The 19,355-nt window shown below is 44.2% G+C and overlaps 6 protein-coding genes across 6 annotated transcripts; 3 read left to right on the forward strand and 3 right to left on the reverse strand.

The window, feature by feature from the left end:
* Window positions 1–8,139: 8,139 nt before the first annotated feature.
* On the forward strand, window positions 8,140–8,606 carry PENARI_c017G06890 (uncharacterized protein; the record flags this gene model as incomplete). Its single annotated transcript, XM_022634351.1, has 2 exons — window positions 8,140–8,300; window positions 8,354–8,606. The coding sequence occupies 2 exons, from the start codon at window positions 8,140–8,142 to the stop codon at window positions 8,604–8,606; spliced, it is 414 nt and encodes a 137-aa protein (XP_022485849.1).
* A 350-nt stretch (window positions 8,607–8,956) lies between these two features.
* Window positions 8,957–13,137, reverse strand: PENARI_c017G07791 (putative nuclear pore complex subunit Nup133; the record flags this gene model as incomplete). The annotated part of the gene is made up of 4 exons (XM_022634367.1): window positions 8,957–9,234; window positions 9,291–12,626; window positions 12,717–12,786; window positions 12,847–13,137. The coding sequence occupies 4 exons, from the start codon at window positions 13,135–13,137 to the stop codon at window positions 8,957–8,959; spliced, it is 3,975 nt and encodes a 1,324-aa protein (XP_022485686.1).
* Window positions 13,138–13,902: 765 nt separating this feature from the next.
* Window positions 13,903–14,812, forward strand: PENARI_c017G03088 (ACP S-malonyltransferase; the record flags this gene model as incomplete). The annotated part of the gene is made up of 3 exons (XM_022634278.1): window positions 13,903–14,050; window positions 14,111–14,719; window positions 14,781–14,812. 3 exons carry the CDS (start codon window positions 13,903–13,905, stop codon window positions 14,810–14,812), a joined length of 789 nt encoding a protein of 262 aa, XP_022485784.1.
* A 617-nt stretch (window positions 14,813–15,429) lies between these two features.
* On the reverse strand, window positions 15,430–16,085 carry PENARI_c017G00812 (uncharacterized protein; the record flags this gene model as incomplete). Its single annotated transcript, XM_022634233.1, has 3 exons — window positions 15,430–15,618; window positions 15,688–15,984; window positions 16,041–16,085. The coding sequence occupies 3 exons, from the start codon at window positions 16,083–16,085 to the stop codon at window positions 15,430–15,432; spliced, it is 531 nt and encodes a 176-aa protein (XP_022485767.1).
* Window positions 16,086–16,597: 512 nt separating this feature from the next.
* PENARI_c017G08484 (NuoB/complex I 20 kDa subunit family protein) lies at window positions 16,598–17,448 on the forward strand (the record flags this gene model as incomplete). The annotated part of the gene is made up of 4 exons (XM_022634381.1): window positions 16,598–16,640; window positions 16,689–16,884; window positions 16,943–17,298; window positions 17,354–17,448. The coding sequence occupies 4 exons, from the start codon at window positions 16,598–16,600 to the stop codon at window positions 17,446–17,448; spliced, it is 690 nt and encodes a 229-aa protein (XP_022485876.1).
* Window positions 17,449–17,876: 428 nt separating this feature from the next.
* On the reverse strand, window positions 17,877–18,966 carry PENARI_c017G02172 (oxidoreductase, short-chain dehydrogenase/reductase family; the record flags this gene model as incomplete). The annotated part of the gene is made up of 4 exons (XM_022634262.1): window positions 17,877–18,064; window positions 18,121–18,365; window positions 18,411–18,849; window positions 18,906–18,966. 4 exons carry the CDS (start codon window positions 18,964–18,966, stop codon window positions 17,877–17,879), a joined length of 933 nt encoding a protein of 310 aa, XP_022485687.1.
* Between the last annotated feature and the right edge of the window lie 389 nt (window positions 18,967–19,355).

Raw genomic sequence — 19,355 nt, forward strand, 5'->3', positions numbered from 1 at the left:
CCCCCCCCCTCCCTACCTAAATTCTTAGGCTAGTGTTAACCGCTTTTCTTACTACTTTTATCCTCGAACTTTTATTTTATTGCTACCACTACCTATATATATATTATACCTTAGGTACCTCTAATTACTATCTAAATTGCTAGTAAAAGTAAGTTACTCCTATTCTACTATAGTACCTAATAACGAATTCAAAATAATTGTTATTTATACCTTTAAATCTCGTATTTTCCTACCCCTTTCTCTCGCATTTTAATCTCTTTTACAATACTATCTTAGAAAGGTGGCTATAGCCGTGGCCGTTTCTAAAAATAGTATATATTTACTATTTAGGACTAGCGCTATATAGATAGCATAGTAGGTGGTAGAGTACGAAAGTGACTTTATTTAATTAGGGGGTTGTATAGTAAATATAAGTACTATATATATAGTCGGTAGAAAAAAAAATATTAGCCTAGAAGTTAAGGTAGGGGGGGTGTAACGTAACGTAATTTACTACCGAACCGGCTACACTATCGAGTCGGCCACTTTAGAACACTATAGTTAAAGGCTGTTTTTAAAAAACTTATATCTTAACAACCATAACTTCAATTTAATTAATTAGATATATATATATATTAATAAGCATATCCTACTATCTCTAGAAATTTTAAGCGAATTAATAAATTAAATAATAATAATACTATAAATTACGGTGTAATTTAGCTACTTTAGCTATAGATATATATATCTTAAATACTCTATTATAAAAATACCCTAAACTTTGCCGAAGTATTATACTATATATCTAGAATATAACCCTTTAATATAAAATATATATAAGCCCCTATTATTAGGATATAGCACTATATTTTATCGCCTTTACTATAGTGTTCTAAAGTGGCCGACTCGGTAGTGTAACCGGTTCGGTAGTGAATTACGTTATTTCACTAGCGAGCTAGACACACTACCGAGCTAGACACCCTACCTAAAACGCGTTAATTAATTAGACCTCTCTTCTTTAACTACCTACTATACCACTAATTCGTACTCAATCCTCTCGAAATTTAATTAAAAAAGAGGGTAGGATCTTATTAGCGGTTTAGGCTATTAAAAAATAAGAAATCGCCTCTATACGCTAAGCAGCGCACTATTATAACGTCCCGAAGTCTACTCTCTACACACGTCTTCACAGAATAATAAATCGCACTAAAACACGCGCTAATAGCTATAAATTAATAGAAATCGAAGAGAAACCGCTTTAAAAATAGATTCTCTTAATAGATTTACGTAGAGTAGCCCCTAGACCTTCTACCGTACGAGAAATAGCGGATCTATTGCTCGCGGCGCGTAGATCTACCCCTATTTTTTTGGTCGGTAAGAATTAGGTTACAAAATTCGTTAAAAGGTATCCTCTCCTTTCCTCCCGATTCTTAAAACGGTACAATTTCGAGCGTACGCAATACGAAGACCTAAAGTCTATTAGAGATTAGTTTTCTCTTGTCTAAAAGACTATACTTTAATATAGTATCGACCCTAACGATATCTATAACTTCGACAAGACTAGTTTCGTAATAGGCTTAATTATAACCGCGAAGGTTATTACGAGAAGGGAATACTACGGTCGGCGAGCACTTTTATAACTCGGAAATCGCGAGTAGGTTACTACAATTGAGTGTATAAATTCCTCGGGATATACGCTTCCTCCGTGCGTGATTTTTAAGGGCAAAGTCTATATCGAATCTTAGTTCGACGGCCTTCCGGACGATTAGCGCTTCGAGGTTAGTCCGAAAGGGTAGACTTCTAATAAAATTAGCCTTTAGTGGCTCGAAAAGCTCTTTATTATATCTACTTCTTCGCGTACGAAGGGGAAGTATAGACTTTTGATACTCGACGGCCACCGGAGTTATTTAACCCCGAAGTTCGACGAAATTTGTGAGAAAAATAATATTATCGTAATTTATATACCTCCGTATTCGTCTCACCTTTTATAGCCTCTCGATATTAGCTATTTTGCGGTATTAAAGCGCTCTTATAGCGGGCTTATCGAATCAAAAATATGTGTCAGAATCAACTATATTAATAAGCTAGACTTCCTTAAAGCCTACCCGTCCGCGCGAACCGGGATATTTAAATCGGAGACTATTAAGAATAGCTTCGCCGCCGCCGGTTTAGTGCCTTATAACCCCGATCGAGTAATCTCGGAGCTTAATATTTGCCTTTAAACCCCGATAGCCCCTCGAGCCGAGAAAGCGAGTAGGAGCTAAAAACGCCTTCGAACGACGTCTAATTATAAAAATAAGCTTCCTTAATTAAAGCTTTACTAAGACAGCGCTCAAAAAGCCTACCGAGCCCGCTTAACTCTACGATAAATTAGGTTTTAAAGGCCTGCTAAATCACAATACGATCGACAGCTTTGCTCGAGAAAGAAGTAAGCGAATTACGCGCTAAAAACGAGAAGAAGAAGCGAAAAAGGACTCGGTCTATAAGGCAAATACCTCTCGAAGAAGGCCTCTTGGATTTAAAGGCCTCTACCTTAGCAATGCAGCTAGAGCAGGCAATTTTAGCGCAAGTGTCCCGTGAGGTAAGACCGCCTCCGGCACCTTTACAGCCACGTACGAGGGCCTTACCGAAGTGTGGAGCATATAGAAATAAGGGTCATAAAAGAAATGCATGTCCAGATAGACCTCGTTTTTAGTTTATTAAATTTAATGGCGTTTTGGTTAAGATAAATGCATTTAAAATTGATAGGTTAGGTAGGGTGTCCAGCTCGGTAGTGTGTCTAGCTTGCTAGTGAAATACGTTAATTACCGGTCCCCTAATTCTATATAGCTTTTTATATAATACTAAGATCGAATATATTATTCCTATAATATAGGGTTATATTAGTAAAAATACCAATTTATCCTAATAAATTAGTGAGTTATACGTCTATTTTAGTGACTTTTTATAATAATAGGCGAATAGGCATTATGTATAATAGGCCGGGCAATACCTATATACAAAAATAGGCGGACCTTCCCTAAGCTACATACCTATTCAAAAGTATTTACCCACTCCCACTTTTTCGGGTCCCCTCTCAAAATATATATATATCACTTATATAGTATATAGCACCACTATTTTATAGTCTATAATAATATAATTGAATTTTAGGGTTGCTTAATAATAGCACTTTCGAAAATTCGCTTAATATTTTTTATAATACCCCTTAGCCTTCCACACTACCTTTAGATATCTTCCTATGCTTAATGTTAGCGTATCTATATTTGCTTAATCTAATGCCTTCTAAGCTTCTACTAGTTATTTTAAAATAATACTAGTCTACCTCCGATCTTCCTATACTAATAAGCTCTGGAAATAATATAAAATCTTGAAATGGAGGACTTTGCCATTCGACCAAAGAGCAACCCTGCTTAATGGTGTCAGGCTTATATCTCAATATAAAAAGCTCTACTTTTAACTGGCGCTATAGTAGTTTAATTAGGTTCAAATTAGAGAAGTACGCGGGCTTTCTATAAGTTTTAAACTACTCTTTTATTTCCTTCGCTAGATAAATCCTCACTTTATCTTACTAAAATACTAAATTTGGAGCGTAGATTGGTATTAGAAATTTTTAATCGTTAAAATATATAACTTCGTAGTATAACCCCTCCCTAAAGGCGATTCTTCGTCCTATTCTAAAATTATTAAATCTATTTAACCTCCTAGCTAGATTCCGGCCCAAACTATTCACAAAATATCTTTAACGTGTACTTTTATATTTATCAGGTCTTTATTAAGGCCCTCTAAGACTATATAAAAGCACTATTATAGTCTAAAATTTAAGGTTCGTCACACTAAACACTTATCTAAAAAGATCCATGATCAAAAGCTTTCCCGCCGCTATTTTCTCTTAAATATTAGCCGCCTCCTTACGAGAGAGGGCTTAATTAGTATCTTCCTTTTTAAACACTATTTTCTAAGTCCGAATTGCTTTAAAACTCGCTATATAGTAGACCGAGATAGATAACTAGGTATTATAGCACTAAGCTATTATATCTAAAATAGGTGTCGGCGCGCTTATAAATAGAGGTAAGTTCTAGCTCGAGAGTCTAGCTTCGAAGGACGGATAGTTCGAGGAAGCGACTTAATCGATTCTTATTCCTTAAAGCGCTTAAGCGTATTGTAGATAGTCTTACGGGTGTAGCTAAAATTATTAGCTAGTTTTGACTCCGAAATACCACTCTTATAAGCGTAGATAATAGCTGACCTTTGTTTAGGGCTTAATTCAGCCTTTTCCCGACGTTTTGGGCTAATTTCTATTAAAATAGCATGTGTAGGGGNGGGGGGGGTGTGTGTAGGAACAAAAATAAAAAGGTGGGTTAGTTGCCGGGTCAAATGTAAGTGGGGTAGTGGGTAAATACTTTTGGCCACTATCTATAAAACGCCTAATGCCTATCGTGGACGGGTGATAGGCCGGTACCTTGAGGCCTGTAGACGGTCATTATTGTAGTCTAATTACCGACCGATTAGCGATTGGAAGTTAGCGAAAATAGGTAGACGAATAACGCTATTAATCTCGAATAGCTTTAAATAGAATTGTTATTCTATCGACTTCTAGCTAGGAAAAAAAATAGTATTAGCTTCTCGCCCTCGATAGCTATAGCAGCCACGTTATAGCTAAATTAAATACAATATTCTTAAAATGATATTATAATATATATGCCTTCTTATCCGTCTTATCTTTTATAGCCTCTCGATATCGGCTATTTTACGGTGCTAAAAAAAGGTATATACCGACTTAGTCGTTTCGTAGATAAAGATTAGTATAAGTCGAATCAATAAATACGACTTTCTTACGGCCTATCCTTAGGCTGGAAATGTAGTATTTAAGTCGCAAAATATCGTGAATAGCTTCTTAGCTACTAGTTTGGTCCCTTTCGACCCGATACGCGTGATTTCGAAGCTTAATATCCGAATTCGTATACCTCCCTCTCCTTCGAGTAGTAGTAGCGATTTAAGCCTCAATTTTAGGTTAACGACGCTATATACGACAAAGGACGTTCGCTGATATGATTCTTTTATTAAGATATTATAATAAGAGTACCTATCGCGCGCGGATAACCCGTTTAAATGACTTGTAGAAGCGCCTATTTATATAGGGGATTGATATAGACACTACCCTTTGGATGCTAACACCACCCCCTGCCCGAAAAGTTAGGCACACAATGACCGCTTTCCTTACCGCTTTTATCCTCGAACTTTTATTTATTGTACCCTATATGTAGCCGTGTCATAGGACCGCCCCCCACCCGCGAACACGGCTATATCACCACCGTAGGTACCTCCAATTACTATATCAATCGCTAGTAAAAATAAGTCACTCCCGTATATTGTAGTACCTAATAAAAGATCCAAAATAATTGTTATTTATACCTTCAAATCTCCCATTCTTTATCAATTTCACTGCTGTTTACAATGGCTTCCTTGCAGCCTGATACGCCATCCGATTCCTTTATTTCTGTAGAGTTTTTGAAAATAGCATCTATTTCCTATTTAGGGCTAGTGTTATGCTGCGAGTATAGTCGATGGTAGAGTACAAAGGTGACTTGATTTTGCTAGGGGGCTATATAGTAAATAGAAGTACCTTAAGTTTGTGCTTGGAAGCATAGTGGGTGGTAGATTAAGGTGATAGAAATAGGTCCGATAGAAAATAAAATATGCCTAACTTTATAGGTAGGGGGTGGTGTTAGCATCTAAAGGGTGGTGTCTGTGTCAATCCCCTTTATATATACATAGCGCGGCTATTTTATGTTAGGATAACTAGGAACTACGCGCCGCTAATACGAGAACTACCTAAAAGAAGAAGCGAATAAGGAAGCGAATAGCTCACGAAGGCAGAATGTCGGGTTTAGAGGCTATAGATATTGTATTAGGGTGACTTCTCTAAACCCCAATTTAGGTCCGACCTAAGCTAGAGTAGGGCAGGTTAGGTTAGATTAAGTCCGACCTTGTAAAGAAAGGGTTCTAGTATTTGCAGGATAGAGCCTGTCAACTAGGTAAGACGAAGATGCCTGGGAAGCAAGTAGTATATTGGAGGAATACAGAGACTGATTCTTGGAGAACCTCTGGGTTCTCCTGTACTGGGCTATTTAACATGGAGGATCAGCGTTACGGTGAGCCAACGCTGACGTGTTGCTGGCGATCCTTGAGGGGTACGAGAGATCCGTGCAAGAGACCTATACATGATCCTGAGGACTCCGTTACAGACCTCTAAAACCTAGCATAACCCAATATAACCTAACTTTTCTTTCTTTATCTTTTATAAAATTTATACGCTGTAATCGTTTATGTGCTTTAATATCTTTGCTTCTAGTTGATCAAAGTTGATTATAATTGGTAATATAGGCTTATTAGGCTAATATAGTCCTATATTTAGTATTTCGATTAAAAATTGCCGTTATATAATTAGGGCGATATTAGAAGGACTCGCTATATTTAATAATTGGACCCTAGCAAATGTACACTAAACTAACCTAGGCCGGCCGTAGTAATTGTATTTCTAACGCATTATTTGGTAAAAATGTATGCATTTCTTAGCAATATTAGATGCCCCGAGTAGCGACGGTTGAGGATCTAAGGTACTTCCATTTACTATGTAGCCTATTAGTAAAATTAAGTCACTCCCGACCCTTGCTAATAACTAACTGGGCAAGGCCGTAGGTGAAGCTATTCGCAGTCCCTAAGATGCCGCCGGCGACGTCGAGGGCGTAGCTTAAGCTCCCTGGGCCATAGACGAGTCTATTCCCACCCGTTATTTGCCTCACCTCGGCCTCGACCTCGCTGGCCCCCGGTTGTATCTGCCGACCTTCCCGTGCTTCCTAGGCATCCACGATCTTAACCAGCGACGGATCATCCCGCTGCGTAGATGATACTGGAGGGTCGGGAGACTTAATTTTACTAGTGGCCTACATAGTGAATAGAACCTTAGATCCTCAACCGCTGCTACTCGGGCATCTAGTATTGCCAAGAATTAATGCAGTTTTAATAATAATGCATTGGAAATGCAAGTACTGCAGCCGGCCTAGGGTGGTTTAGCGTACATTTGCTAGGGTCCAACTATTAAATATGGGAGTCCTTCTAATATCGCCCTATAATTATATATAGATATATAGAGCGATATATTTTAATGCTATTCTTTCCATATAAAATCTGGTAATTTTTTTTTCTTAAACTCTAATCCTTTCTTATGTTTCATATGTAATATATATAAATTAGCATATTCTTTATATAACTGTATCAAATATAATTAAAATCACCCATGTATAATATAGAAAAACAAGCTTAGAACATGCTATATTAAAAGCTTAGCGGTTTTGGCCTGTTAACACATAAATCGGGTCCAATTCGGTACCCAAGAACCCATTAGGACTAAGGTCTAGACACAAAACCCAACTTTGGGCTCGGTTGAGTTGGGTTTTTGTCCGGGTCCAATTGGGGGTTGGAGAAGTCTAGTGGCGTGGGAAGATTGTATATCAGCTACTCTCGCTGCTCCCGTCTTAAGGGACAGCATTCAGTCTCTTGTTACAATATCACATATTATCCCTACTTTATTCAGACCTATTAGATTCCATCGCCCTTACCCATGCACGACATTTAGAGACCCATTGCGGGGTCTCACAGGGGTCCTAACAAATAGCTGCCTTAAACGTGGCATTACAAGTGCCATAGTTCCTTATAATACTCCTAGATAGAGCTAGTTCAGTTGGGTTAGTCTACGATCAATTATATCAGGCGTCCTGACAGTAATTCACGTATTCTTTGATTGCGTTCCATTTATATTGAGGGGTTATCGCTTTAGTTGATTTTTGCACTTCAACATACTCTTCGCAAACCAGCCTCTGTTTCTACAGGTACATGATTATGTGTTCTTGCTTTATCTATAAGTACTTACATATCTATCACGACACTAGTGAGGCCATCCCGTGACTTGAAAGAAAGTGGCGAATAAGGTTGTGGATCAACCCCCGCATTATCCCTAGGCTTTATGAGGTCACGAGTCACGCCACCTCCATTATATCTACCCATCTTCCTCAATCATTTCACTTCCACCTTTCACCATCTGAATCAAAAGTAAGTCGGATGTTTATGCGTTTGCTTATTGCCACATGCTTATATGTAATGACGCAAGTGACTCGTTCGCACAAGTTGAATGACCGCGAGTACCCAGCTGACGGCATGCTGGGTACCCGCGATAATCTCCCACGCTATTTCGCAAAGTCTGGCCCCACTGATGCTGATCCTCGTAAGACAAAGAAGGACGGTGGTGGCAAGGGTAACTGGTAAGCATTGAGCACCAAGGTGGATATTTATCTCTCTAAACCCTTTTGTCTAGGGGTCGCTCTGGCGATGAGATGCAGGATTACGATTACAAGTTCACCAACACCCGGCGTCGTTCGAACAGCAGTACCCAGGGTCTGGCTGACTTTAGCACCAAATTTGAGGCATTTGACCCAGAACCTGTCTTTGAAGAAGACTTCCACGGAGCATCCGACGTGTCGGCAGAAACCGAGAACCCTGTCACCAAAGTCGAGAGTACTAGCAGCAACACCGACAGCGAGATTAATCACAATGGAGTGAATCAATAGGAAACCATGACTATTCTCATCTGATTGAATTCAATGAGCAGACGGTTTGTATGTGAACATAGAACTCACTATGTAGGCAGACGGGCCATGGAACAGAACAGACAGATATTGTACCAGAGATTCCAAATCAACAGAAACATTTAATTTTTTTGTGTTTTTAAGGTCCGAGCAGTCAGATTCGCTCAACCAAACGGATCAAAACCGCAACTACAAGAGGGAAAAAGGAAACCACGTAAAGAAGTCGGGATTGACTCGAAAGACTTCACGCATATTATGACACGTCGGTTGTCTACCGGATTAATCATTCAATTCTGCCCATGCTCAAGACCCTCAGTCCACAACACACGGCTCTAAACCTCAGCTCCAGCACTACCACCGACCAAAGGTCCATTAGGAGTTAAACCCCGGGCTTCTGCCGTTTCAAGAAGGTTTTGGAACCAGAAATCGAGCTTTCCGACCTCAATGTACTGGCGTAAGATGTCGTTTTCAGTCTGAAGGTCGAGCGCCAATCTTGATTTTTGCTCTGGGCGGAACCGTGAAACAAGAATATCAGAATCCGTATCAGCCATCAGGGCTTCTGTAGGAGAAAGAGCCGCATAGATGGAAGGGCAACTTCCATTTTTTGGATCTGGGAACGATGTATTAGTTAGATTCACATAACCCACAAAGGCTGCGAGCACTCACCCTCCTCCAAGCATGCGTTCAAAGTTCGACAGAGGGAGGTGTCGCTGATGGAGCTAACGGAATCGCCATTGGACCCTTCAGCAGCCTTGCCCCGAGCCACCCAGTCATCCTTGATCATGCACCGTCGCCATATCAACCTTTGCAACGCCGCGAGGTACGAAGAGTCTCGCTGGCCATAGCGACCATGATCAAGAACCCGTAGAGCTAGATGGAACTCGCTCTTTACAACTTCATCATCGCCGTCCTCTGCATGCTGCACAGGGCCGATCAGCGTCAAAAGGTCAACCAGATCGTCGACGGATACAACCTGTCTGTTAACAAGGGTGGAGAGAGTATCACTCAAAATTTCACGGAGCGATGGCCGGTCTTCGAGTAGGTGACCCCCATAGCACTCGAGCGCCAGTTCAGCCTCAGCCTTTCGGTCAATTGCGCCCTCCCAAACCGGCCGAAGGTGCTCATAGAGAGTATCCTGGATTCCGTCGACCTCAATGTAATCCTCAAGTCGTTTAACATCATCATGCAAGGCCAAAGAAGGCTGAACCTGTGGATGCATACGCTCTTGTGTTGCTAGCTTGCTTAGTTTGGCTAGCGAGATTTCAACACGGTGGCTCCACAAGTCCTTTTCACTGTTAAGCGCCAGATTCTCCAGTGAGGCTGCGGCAGTGTCGTAGTCATCCTCGCCCGTCACATCATTAATCCAGCTCAAACGAGAATATGCGGGGGTTTTCCTGAGGAACCGAGTCACGGCAGGCTGGTATTTCCGCATTGCAAGCAGCGTTCCTGGGTAACCAAACTTGATTCTGTGGAAGAAGTATGCATCCGCCCAAATATCTCCAAACTTGTCGAAGTAAGTGGAAATTAATTGCGCAGGATCAAGCTGATCTGCACTTGTCGGCGCACCTTCTGAAGACCCTTGAACCGGTCCATTTTTCTTTTGATCCTGAAGCTCGACGATCAACTCGACCAGGGCATCCATATCTCGGAAGCTTTCTGCTAACCTAAGAGCGTCCTGAAGATGACCGACACCGGCCAACTTAAAGAGGTGCCACTTGCGGTTTTCGACATGCATATGTTCGAGCAAAGAGCTCTCGTCGACAAGCTTTGGATCCCCCTGAGCAGAAAGCCATCGAGTTCGCTCCTGGTGCATTTGACCGAGAACACGGAGATGCCGAGCGCTGTTTGCTGCTGTTTGGTTTAGGACCTGGGCATCAGGGAAATCTGCACCCGACAAGTTTGCGCTGTTCCACGAACGTCGACTATCGAGTTCCAAATCGAGCAGCTTTCCTGCTTCGGTATAACCCACCCCTCTCGATGTCCAGAACTCGGGTAGAGTCTCATATCCATCGGACAGAACACCATCCTCCACAAAGTCTTCGCTTAAGCCATAAAGCGCAAGGTGCTCTTCGCGATACCGGAAAGCAGTTTCCATGACTGCCAGGAATAGCTCACTGGCCTCGAGGATCTGTTGTGAGAGATTTCGTGCACGATCGGGAGATTCGAGCACATCATCGCAAGATTCAGCTCGACCGAGTTTGACAGCGTTTTTGATCCATGGAATAATATGCTCCATGCGGTAGGAATCTTTCAGGAACCATTGACGCACCGAGTCAGTCTCCCCGTATTGCGGGTCAATCTGGGTCTTGAAATTGTTGCTCATTGATTCAATGACATGGCTAAGGAAAGACTCCTCGCTTTTGCATTTATAGGCCTCCTGGACCTTCCACATGGCCCTTTGTGCTGCAATTTTCTCAGCGGCCCACAGTAGCTCCCATTTTGCTGCACGACTCAATGGGTTTCCTCTGCGTAGAAGTAAGGACGCAAGGTCGTCCAATGCCTTTGCCCTCAGTCGAAGATGTTGCTCGAGTGAGATTGTAGTGTTTGGAATGAAGCGGGATTCAGAATGAAGTAGTTCCCTGCATATTTCCAAGGATGCTTGTTCAATTTCTGATGCAGGGAAATCCAAGCCACCTTTGCTGGAAAGATCTAACGGGTTCTTTGCCATGGTCCCGAAGAAAACAGCCTGCTCAAGTTTGTGCTTCGCAGTAACTTGAGGCAGCTCGTCAACATCGTCTTCGGCTTCGGGGCGAGGTAGTACCGTGACACGAATCACTCCGAAGTTCCGAAGCATAAGCACACATGCCGCACAAGGCATATCCTGCGATTGATCCTCTGATGTGAACCCCAGTATTTCATGCTCTTTGCCAGATCGCAAGTGGATGGTGTCTTGGAAAGGCAGGGGTAATTTATTCGAATCAAGAAGTAGTTGTGAGGTCGGTGTTTCTTCAACGCTCGTCAGTGACAGGATAACAAGAGACTGACCAACGAGAATAAAAGCGGTTTCCTCTGGTTTCGGAACAAAAATCCTGGGCTTTGGGTCATTGAGCATAGCTGGAACATGATGTAGATCTACGGGGTGCGTAGAAACCACACGGGACTCACTGCCGGACAAGTGAACTTGAACGACAAACAGTGCCTTATTTTCGGACAATTGAGGCGAGCCAACAACCAGAAACAAGCGCCAGGATTCATCCGAAGGTTGAGCAGGGTCATCAGAAGGTTGGAGGACAGGGAACGCAAAGTCCATGATCTTTAGGTCTGGGTCGTTTGTCGTTTTCTTTGGATTCTGAGGAAGAGCTGCCAAAATGTCATCTTTGGCATCATATCGTTTTTTAAGCGCATTTCCGTGATTCCAATGTGTATCCCAGATCTCAATCAGCCCAGAAGAAGTCGCAATTATCACATCTCGCTGGCCGCGTTGATGGGAACCGCCAGCTCGAACAGCGGTAACTTCTTTCCTCCAGTATCCGCCTCCCAGAACATTCTTAATGCCACCAAAAAGCCCACCAACGCTGGCACCGGCGGTACTTTTCAGGAAATTGACGAGCACTGATGGTTTTCCTTGGGGGTCCCTCAAGGTAATGTGTGCTACTCGTCCTGTGGAGAATGTCGCAATAATCCCCGAAGGCTCCCCATTCAGGATTTCCGTGGCATACTCGCCAGACAGCAGGCCAGGTGTAGATCCTTGGATGCCGTTTTGTTTCTGTCGAGATAAGCCCAATGAGGCTGCACTAGATACAGTTTCCCAGTAAATGATTTTCCCGGTAGAGGGGATGAGCACTAGTAAACCTGGGTGCTCTCCTGTAGCTGTGGAGAGTAGAACGCCGAGTGGGACTGCGCCCTTTGGATCTCTGCATGACTCGGGAATCGATACTGTGAACGTGTCTGACGGGGATGGAGACGAGGCGGACACAGAGTAGGGCCATACGATGGCATGCGAGTAAGTTAGAGCTAGCGCGTGGTCATGGCCGGCCCCGAAAAAGCACCTAAGCGGTCCTCCTTTCAAAGGGTTAGTGATCTGCACCATGTAACATGAAAATAAAAGCAAAAATATCAAGAAAAAAAAGTAACAGCAGACGCATGACATACCTGACTGTAAGCCGCGAATTTGGTCTGGCAAGGCTGGCAGCTGATCCACATTGTAGAAATCGGTACTGGACTTTTGATATCGGCAGCATTAGCAACCTTGGATTGCAACGCGCAAAACTACGTTACTCACTAGGGCGATCGTCCCCTCATTGTTGTGTCCAAGACCATCATTTTGTTTCGCAGTACGAGTCGGTAGATGAAGACCGGTATTCATTGAATCCGCAGGGGCATTGTCATCATTGGAAGGAGTGGGTGCAGCCAATTTGGCGATCTCACGCCCCAGGTTTGTGTCGGAATGGGATTCATCCGGGCGTCGCAAGACTGAGCGCTGCCTCTTGGCTTTCGGTGGCTTGACAGAGTCGTCTGAGCTTGTTCTCGGGCGCCGGCGAGTATTGCGGCCACCGGCTTTAGGAACAAACATTTTCGAATTGCGCCTAATCTGGAGTCGCGAATACGTGCTGGCAATAGCAAAGAGGAAAGAAAAAAGCGGTGGCTTCGGAGAGTCCTCAAATTGTGCGCTTGAGAATTGACACAGGGCCAGGGATAGTACGAAAAAGCAAGAAGATATTCCCCAGCAAGAAATGTGAGGAGCAAGGTGATCGCACCGATCAACAACAAATGGCAGATGTCTGAAGGCGGTGAGGAGCCTGCAGGGACTCCCTGTCAACCTTGTCATACTTTCCTCTCCTACTACCACTGTAGTACACTGCATGCATCATTGGAAGTCAATACGGAGCTTTTAATGCCCTACTTTACTGCAGTTTAGCACAAAATCAGGTCCTATATCATAGTGGAGTTTTGTACAAATTTTACCATGCCTCCACTATTCTTGCCTGGATAGGTTAGACCTCACTATTTACATCAGGTAGATCTAAATTAATGGTTATTCCATGATGTACCATGAATCTGTATCAATGTCCCGAGGTGGCTGTATGTATGTATTTACTCCGTATGTGGAGATACTTCGCATCCGATTACCCCGAAATGCTCACGTGAATCCCCATCTACCCCACGCGGAGTTGCTCCCTAAAATACCCTAACTGCCAGGACAATCCCCCTTTTGTCTTATGGGATAGGCTGCCCCTCTGACATCAAATACTAATAAAACCAGCCATCATGCTCACATGCTGCGTTGATACAGTCAAGATCAAGGCCCCAAGGGTTGCCGCATATTCGCAAGTCTAAGATGCTCTCACAGTCGCCGCATATCACGGGTCATCTCCGAATGAGCCGCATGCGCGTCGGATCGCAGGCTACTGCCGCAAGATCCCGGCCAACGTTTACTACTTCCCTGTTCCCCAGACGAGACCTGCACACAGCTCTATTCTTCCCGGGTTTGTCTTACCGCCCCTTCTACTTCAACCCCGGGAAGAGAAGCCGCTAACACACAGTAGGACATGGAGTTCAACGGGTTGGCATGGCGAATACCTGGATTGAAAGCTTCCCTCACACGGCCACTCGGATCTTGGACGAGATGGACAACACCCTTGGATTCAAAATGTCCAGCATCATATCCGATGGGCCCAACTCCAAGCTGAACAAAACTGAAAATTCGCAACCCGCAGTCATGGCAGTCTCAGTTATGATACTTCGCATTCTTGAGGACGAGTTCGGATTCAACGCCAAATCTCGGGTGGACGTCACGCTTGGACACAGCCTAGGAGAATTCTCTGCCTTGGTTGCCGGTGGTTATTTTGAATTCAGCGATGCTCTCAAACTAGTCCGACGCCGAGCGGAAATAATGGCCCAGTGTACGCGAAACCTGGCCGAGAAATCTGGGGAAACTTATGGAATGGTTGCTCTTCTCTGTGAACCTGAACATTTGGACAGTTTACTTCGAACGGTTCAGGAATTCCTAGGACTTGAGCCCCCAGGCATCGAAAGCGACCCATACCACCCGGTCCCAGCAATACCACAGGTGGTGGTCGCGAATATCAACTCAAAAAACCAAATTGTCTTGAGCGGCAGCCTTGACCGAATCAAAACTCTCCTAGTCCAGCTGCGTCAATTTGGAGGTCATGATCCACGGGCTGTCAGATTGAAAAGTGACAGCCCCTTTCATAGCCCTTCCATGGCGCCGGCTGCAGATTACATGAGAAATGCGCTTGAGCAAATAAATATCACCTTCCCTACTTCAGTGCCATGCATATCAAATGTTTCCGCCTTGCCCTTTCATTCTAAGGATGATCTTAAGAATCTCCTTTCCAGGCAATGCATTGATACAGTGAGATGGTGGGACAGCATACGCTATCTTCACCAGGAGCGAGGTGTGAGGCGTTGGATTGGAATCGGACCAGGAAAGGTTGGCAGGAACTTAGTTGGCAAAGAGGTCGGGAGAGTTGACACCAAAGGTGGAGGGGTGTGGGCTGTCTGCGATCCCCGTGAAATTTCAAACATCATGGTTTCCTTGGAGCAGACTGAAATTGAACCTACGAGCCACCAACCATTAACATGATGACCGATACCGGCCTGTTTCGTTATGTTTCACTTATTTATAACTGTCGAGCAATGAAAATCTAAAGTTGATAGAACCTCAAAGATCAGCCAAGTGGTGTGAAGTCTGTGAAATTATTTCTGATATGAATGCAAATAGGGCACTCGGTGGAGTATCTGGTTAGCTGCCCTCTCCTGTGCTTCAAAAGATTTCCTTGGAAGTTTTTGCGCGGCCACAACACCATGAAAACTTGGGTATCATTATTATCCTATCCTTCCCTTATACGGCGTTTCCTGGTGCCCATGAATCACCAATACGCTTCACATCCGCAATGAACCTTCGATTAGAGATTTGCTGGCAAGCCGAGAGAGAAGCAGCTTTATTGCCAGGAATCGGTACGTGATCGTCGGGGGAGTAGAATGGATTTTGCAAGAGCTGAATATACGCACTTTGCAATGCTCGGAACGCCTGTATTCAATTGTCAGAGAAAGTGTGATCTACCGCAGACAACTTCTAATAGACAATCTCAAAGCTCACCGGTTTCATATCAGAATCTCTCAAGCCACTTATAGCAGGGCCAGCCGTTTTCCCAGCACTAGCAGCCTCTTCCTGGCCGAATACATCCACAATGATCAAAAGCTTGACTCCGGTGGTTGTCAACCAACCATATGCCGCAAGTCGTTCATCAATCGCATGCAACAGCCCAAGATCCTGATCAATGGATGTTTGCTTGCACCGGATGTCAAAGACGTCAAGGCACGAGTTCAGTAAGAAAGAGAACTCGATGGTGGAATCAGAATAGGGAGGAAACAAGGAAATGTGAAGAGGATTATCCTATAGTATACCGTGTCAGCTTATCAGGAGCGCCTTGTTACCAAGACAATACCCACTGCCTTTCCAATCACACCAATGCAGGCAATCTTGGGGCCTGACATTTTGGAGACGAGCTCTGGCGTTCTTTATCTTAATCGGATGTAAGGTATGCCTCACTGCGTCTTAATTTGGTGACTATTCCAATGTTGGAAATTTATCTCTCAATACCGTGCGTCATGAGCAGGATAAGTAGAACGGAGCTTGTCAACCATGCGGAGTAGATGGAAGACGCACTCAGGTATCAAGGCAAAGAGAGCAGAAGAACCAATGATGATACAGGCAATTGGATTTACGAGCATCTCACCGCCTTTACAATACCCCATGCAGCGACTGAAAAATACCGCTCTTGGACCAATGATCTCCGACGTAATAGCTTACATCATCGTCATCAAACCAGTACTATACCATCGCTCTTCCCACTGGAACCCCAAAAGTCCTCCTTGTCTGCAGCACCGGAGCCCGCCACAACTGCCCTCTTTGTTCATAGTATCGCCACTGACTAGGGCCCAATTTCCTTCTCTCTTCCAACTCCCACACCTTTTCTTCGGTTCTTGTTCGGAAAACGACTTTCAAGATGTTGCCCATGGCGAAGCCCGCCATCTCTGGCGCTCTGTGCGGTAGGCGTCTCTTCTTCTTGCAAATGCCATCCCACTGACTGAAAACAGCAGCGCGACCTCGCCTTGCACTTTCTCTTCCCCGTGTTCAGCCCTTGGCAGCCCTTTCGACCTCCTCGGTCAAATCAGCGACAGCCCTTGAGCGCCGAACATCAACAGGCCAGCAATTGACCGCGTCAGGCAAGGCCCGGAAGGAAGTGCCTTTGGCAAGTCAGGAGAAGAAGGAGGGTGCTATGCAATATGTCTTGTTCGTTTCCTCGCGGGTTTACGTTTTCCTCGATGGCTCCCGCTGACCTCCACACTAGGACTACCCTTGATCAGGTTGCAAACTGGGCCCGTCAAAGCTCTTTGTGGCCTATGACCTTCGGTCTTGCATGCTGCGCTGTGGAGATGATGCACTTGTCTACTCCCCGTTATGATCAAGATCGGTTGGGAATTATTTTCCGTGCCTCCCCACGTCAGTCGGATGTGATGATTGTCGCCGGTACACTGACAAACAAGATGGCCCCCGCTCTCCGTCAGGTCTATGACCAGATGCCTGATCCCCGATGGGTCATCAGCATGGGAAGTTGTGCCAACGGTGGTGGCTATTACCACTACAGTTATTCCGTCGTACGCGGCTGTGATCGGGTCGTGCCGGTCGATGTCTACGTCCCTGGATGTGAGTACCATGCTTCGTCAACTTAAATGTGCAATTTGACTAACAGAAATACAAGGCCCACCAACTTCCGAGGCATTGATGTATGGTATCTTCCAGCTACAGAAGAAGATGAGGCATACCAGGATCACTCGCATGTGGTACCGCCGTTAATTTTTGGGTAATGGTGTGGGGGATCGTTTCTTTGCCTCTTCAAACATAGTGCATGGTGAAATTCTAAGTGACTCAACCCAACCGCCGTGGAGTCTCTCTGTGTCTTTTTACTTTTGTATATCAATATCAGGCTTCAGGATTTGATACATTGCTTTCGTTCTGCTTTTTTATTTGAACTATTCTCTCGGTCAATCATCAAATTATTGATTCAAAATTTCAAGACTTTTATACATTGGCTGAGCAAGACCACTTGCGATTTGTAAGTCCTTCCAAGGGTTTAAGGTTGACTTGCTTAAGCCAACATGTATATTGAAGTGATTCGGCATCGAGCTACTCAATCGGAATCCTTTTGGACAAAGTTAACTGTTTGATAGTGTACAACATGTGTAAACCAGGTCATATAACGTCTTTTAGGCACATATCCCAGTCTAGCCATTGACCATGACCCCTCCATTGGGATGCAGACACTGTCCAGAAATATAGCTGCTATCTTGACTTGCGAGGAAAACAAAGCATGTTGCAACCTCACTGGGCTGACCCGGCCGGCCAATTGGCACTGCATGGAACTGTTCCATGGCAGAAGTTTGCATCGTCGATGGAATAAGAGGTGTCCAAACTGCCTCACAAGTCAGCGGTTGCTTCCTGGGTAGTAGATAGTTTTGGAAAACCTACTCGGACCTGGGCAAACACAATTAACTCGAATGCCCTTCATCACCTGCTGATTTGACAATGCGCGCGTAAAGGCGACAATCGCTCCTTTGGTGGACGTGTAATCCAAAAGATCGCCTCGGCCAATGTAAGGATTGACGGATGCACAATTGATGATGGTGGACCCTTTCTTCATGTGAGGAAGAGAGTATTTGGACAAGTAAAAGAAAGAATGGATGTTGGTGTCAAATGTTCGCTCCCATTGGTCCCTACCAGACATTAGCTTGTGTATAGAAATCAGGAAGAGAACATACTCATCCAACTCACTGATGTCACTCAGCATATGCTGGAATGCTGCGTTGTTCACGAGGATATCAATAGCACCCATCTTCTGCAGAGCCACATCAATGATCTTTTGGCAATTCTCCTTCTTGCGGAGGTCAATGGCCAAGCAATGGCACTGTTGGCCATGCTCTTCTACCCTCCTTTTTGTCTCCTGTGCATCCTTTTCCTCTTCGGGCAAGTACACGATCACACTCGATGCACCTTCCATAGCGAAAAGAATTGCGACAGCTCTGCCAATTCCAGAGTCACCTCCGGTGATGATCGCTTTCTTGTCTTGAAGCTTTCCGGCAGCTTTATAGATCTGATAGCCGCCATCCTCGGTTGGGATATGAGCCGATACGGGTTTGGGATCTTCCATATTAGCCTGAAGACCCGGCTTTGTCATGTGCTGAATAGGGATTCTGTGGCCTATGTGTTTTATTGTCATTAGGTTCAAATCGACCGTGGCTTCCAGTAATGCTCACCTGGTTCAAATTGGGATTTAGATCCACTGGCCGGTCTTTCTGTGTGCTGGGAAACAGGCATCTTGGTGATTGGAGAATAGAAATGGATAGTTTGGTATATTGTTCTTTAATAGATAGATTCTGTACAGGACATGTTCAGTGCAAAGGGACCATTATATAAGGAATTCTATTCCACAGAGACCCAGGACTTCGTCACTATGACAGTCGATTTATGGTACCAAGATATTAGAGGAGTTGGTGGTGGCATATGGTCGACTAGGAATTTTGGGCCGCCAGAGATATCTCTGGTTGGTATTTCCCTGTGGCTTACTGTCGACCACATTGGGTTATTCGATGCTTTAGTGTTGCCATCGGTGAGTGTCCACTCTGGGCAGCAGCTGCATCTCCCAATCAGACGTGCTTGACTGATGTCTAGATGACGCTCTTCGTTGTTGGACGAGACAGTATATC

The sequence above is a fragment of the Penicillium arizonense genome, assembly GCF_001773325.1.
Source record: "Penicillium arizonense strain CBS 141311 chromosome Unknown PENARI_contig017, whole genome shotgun sequence".
Classification (NCBI taxonomy): domain Eukaryota; kingdom Fungi; phylum Ascomycota; class Eurotiomycetes; order Eurotiales; family Aspergillaceae; genus Penicillium; species Penicillium arizonense.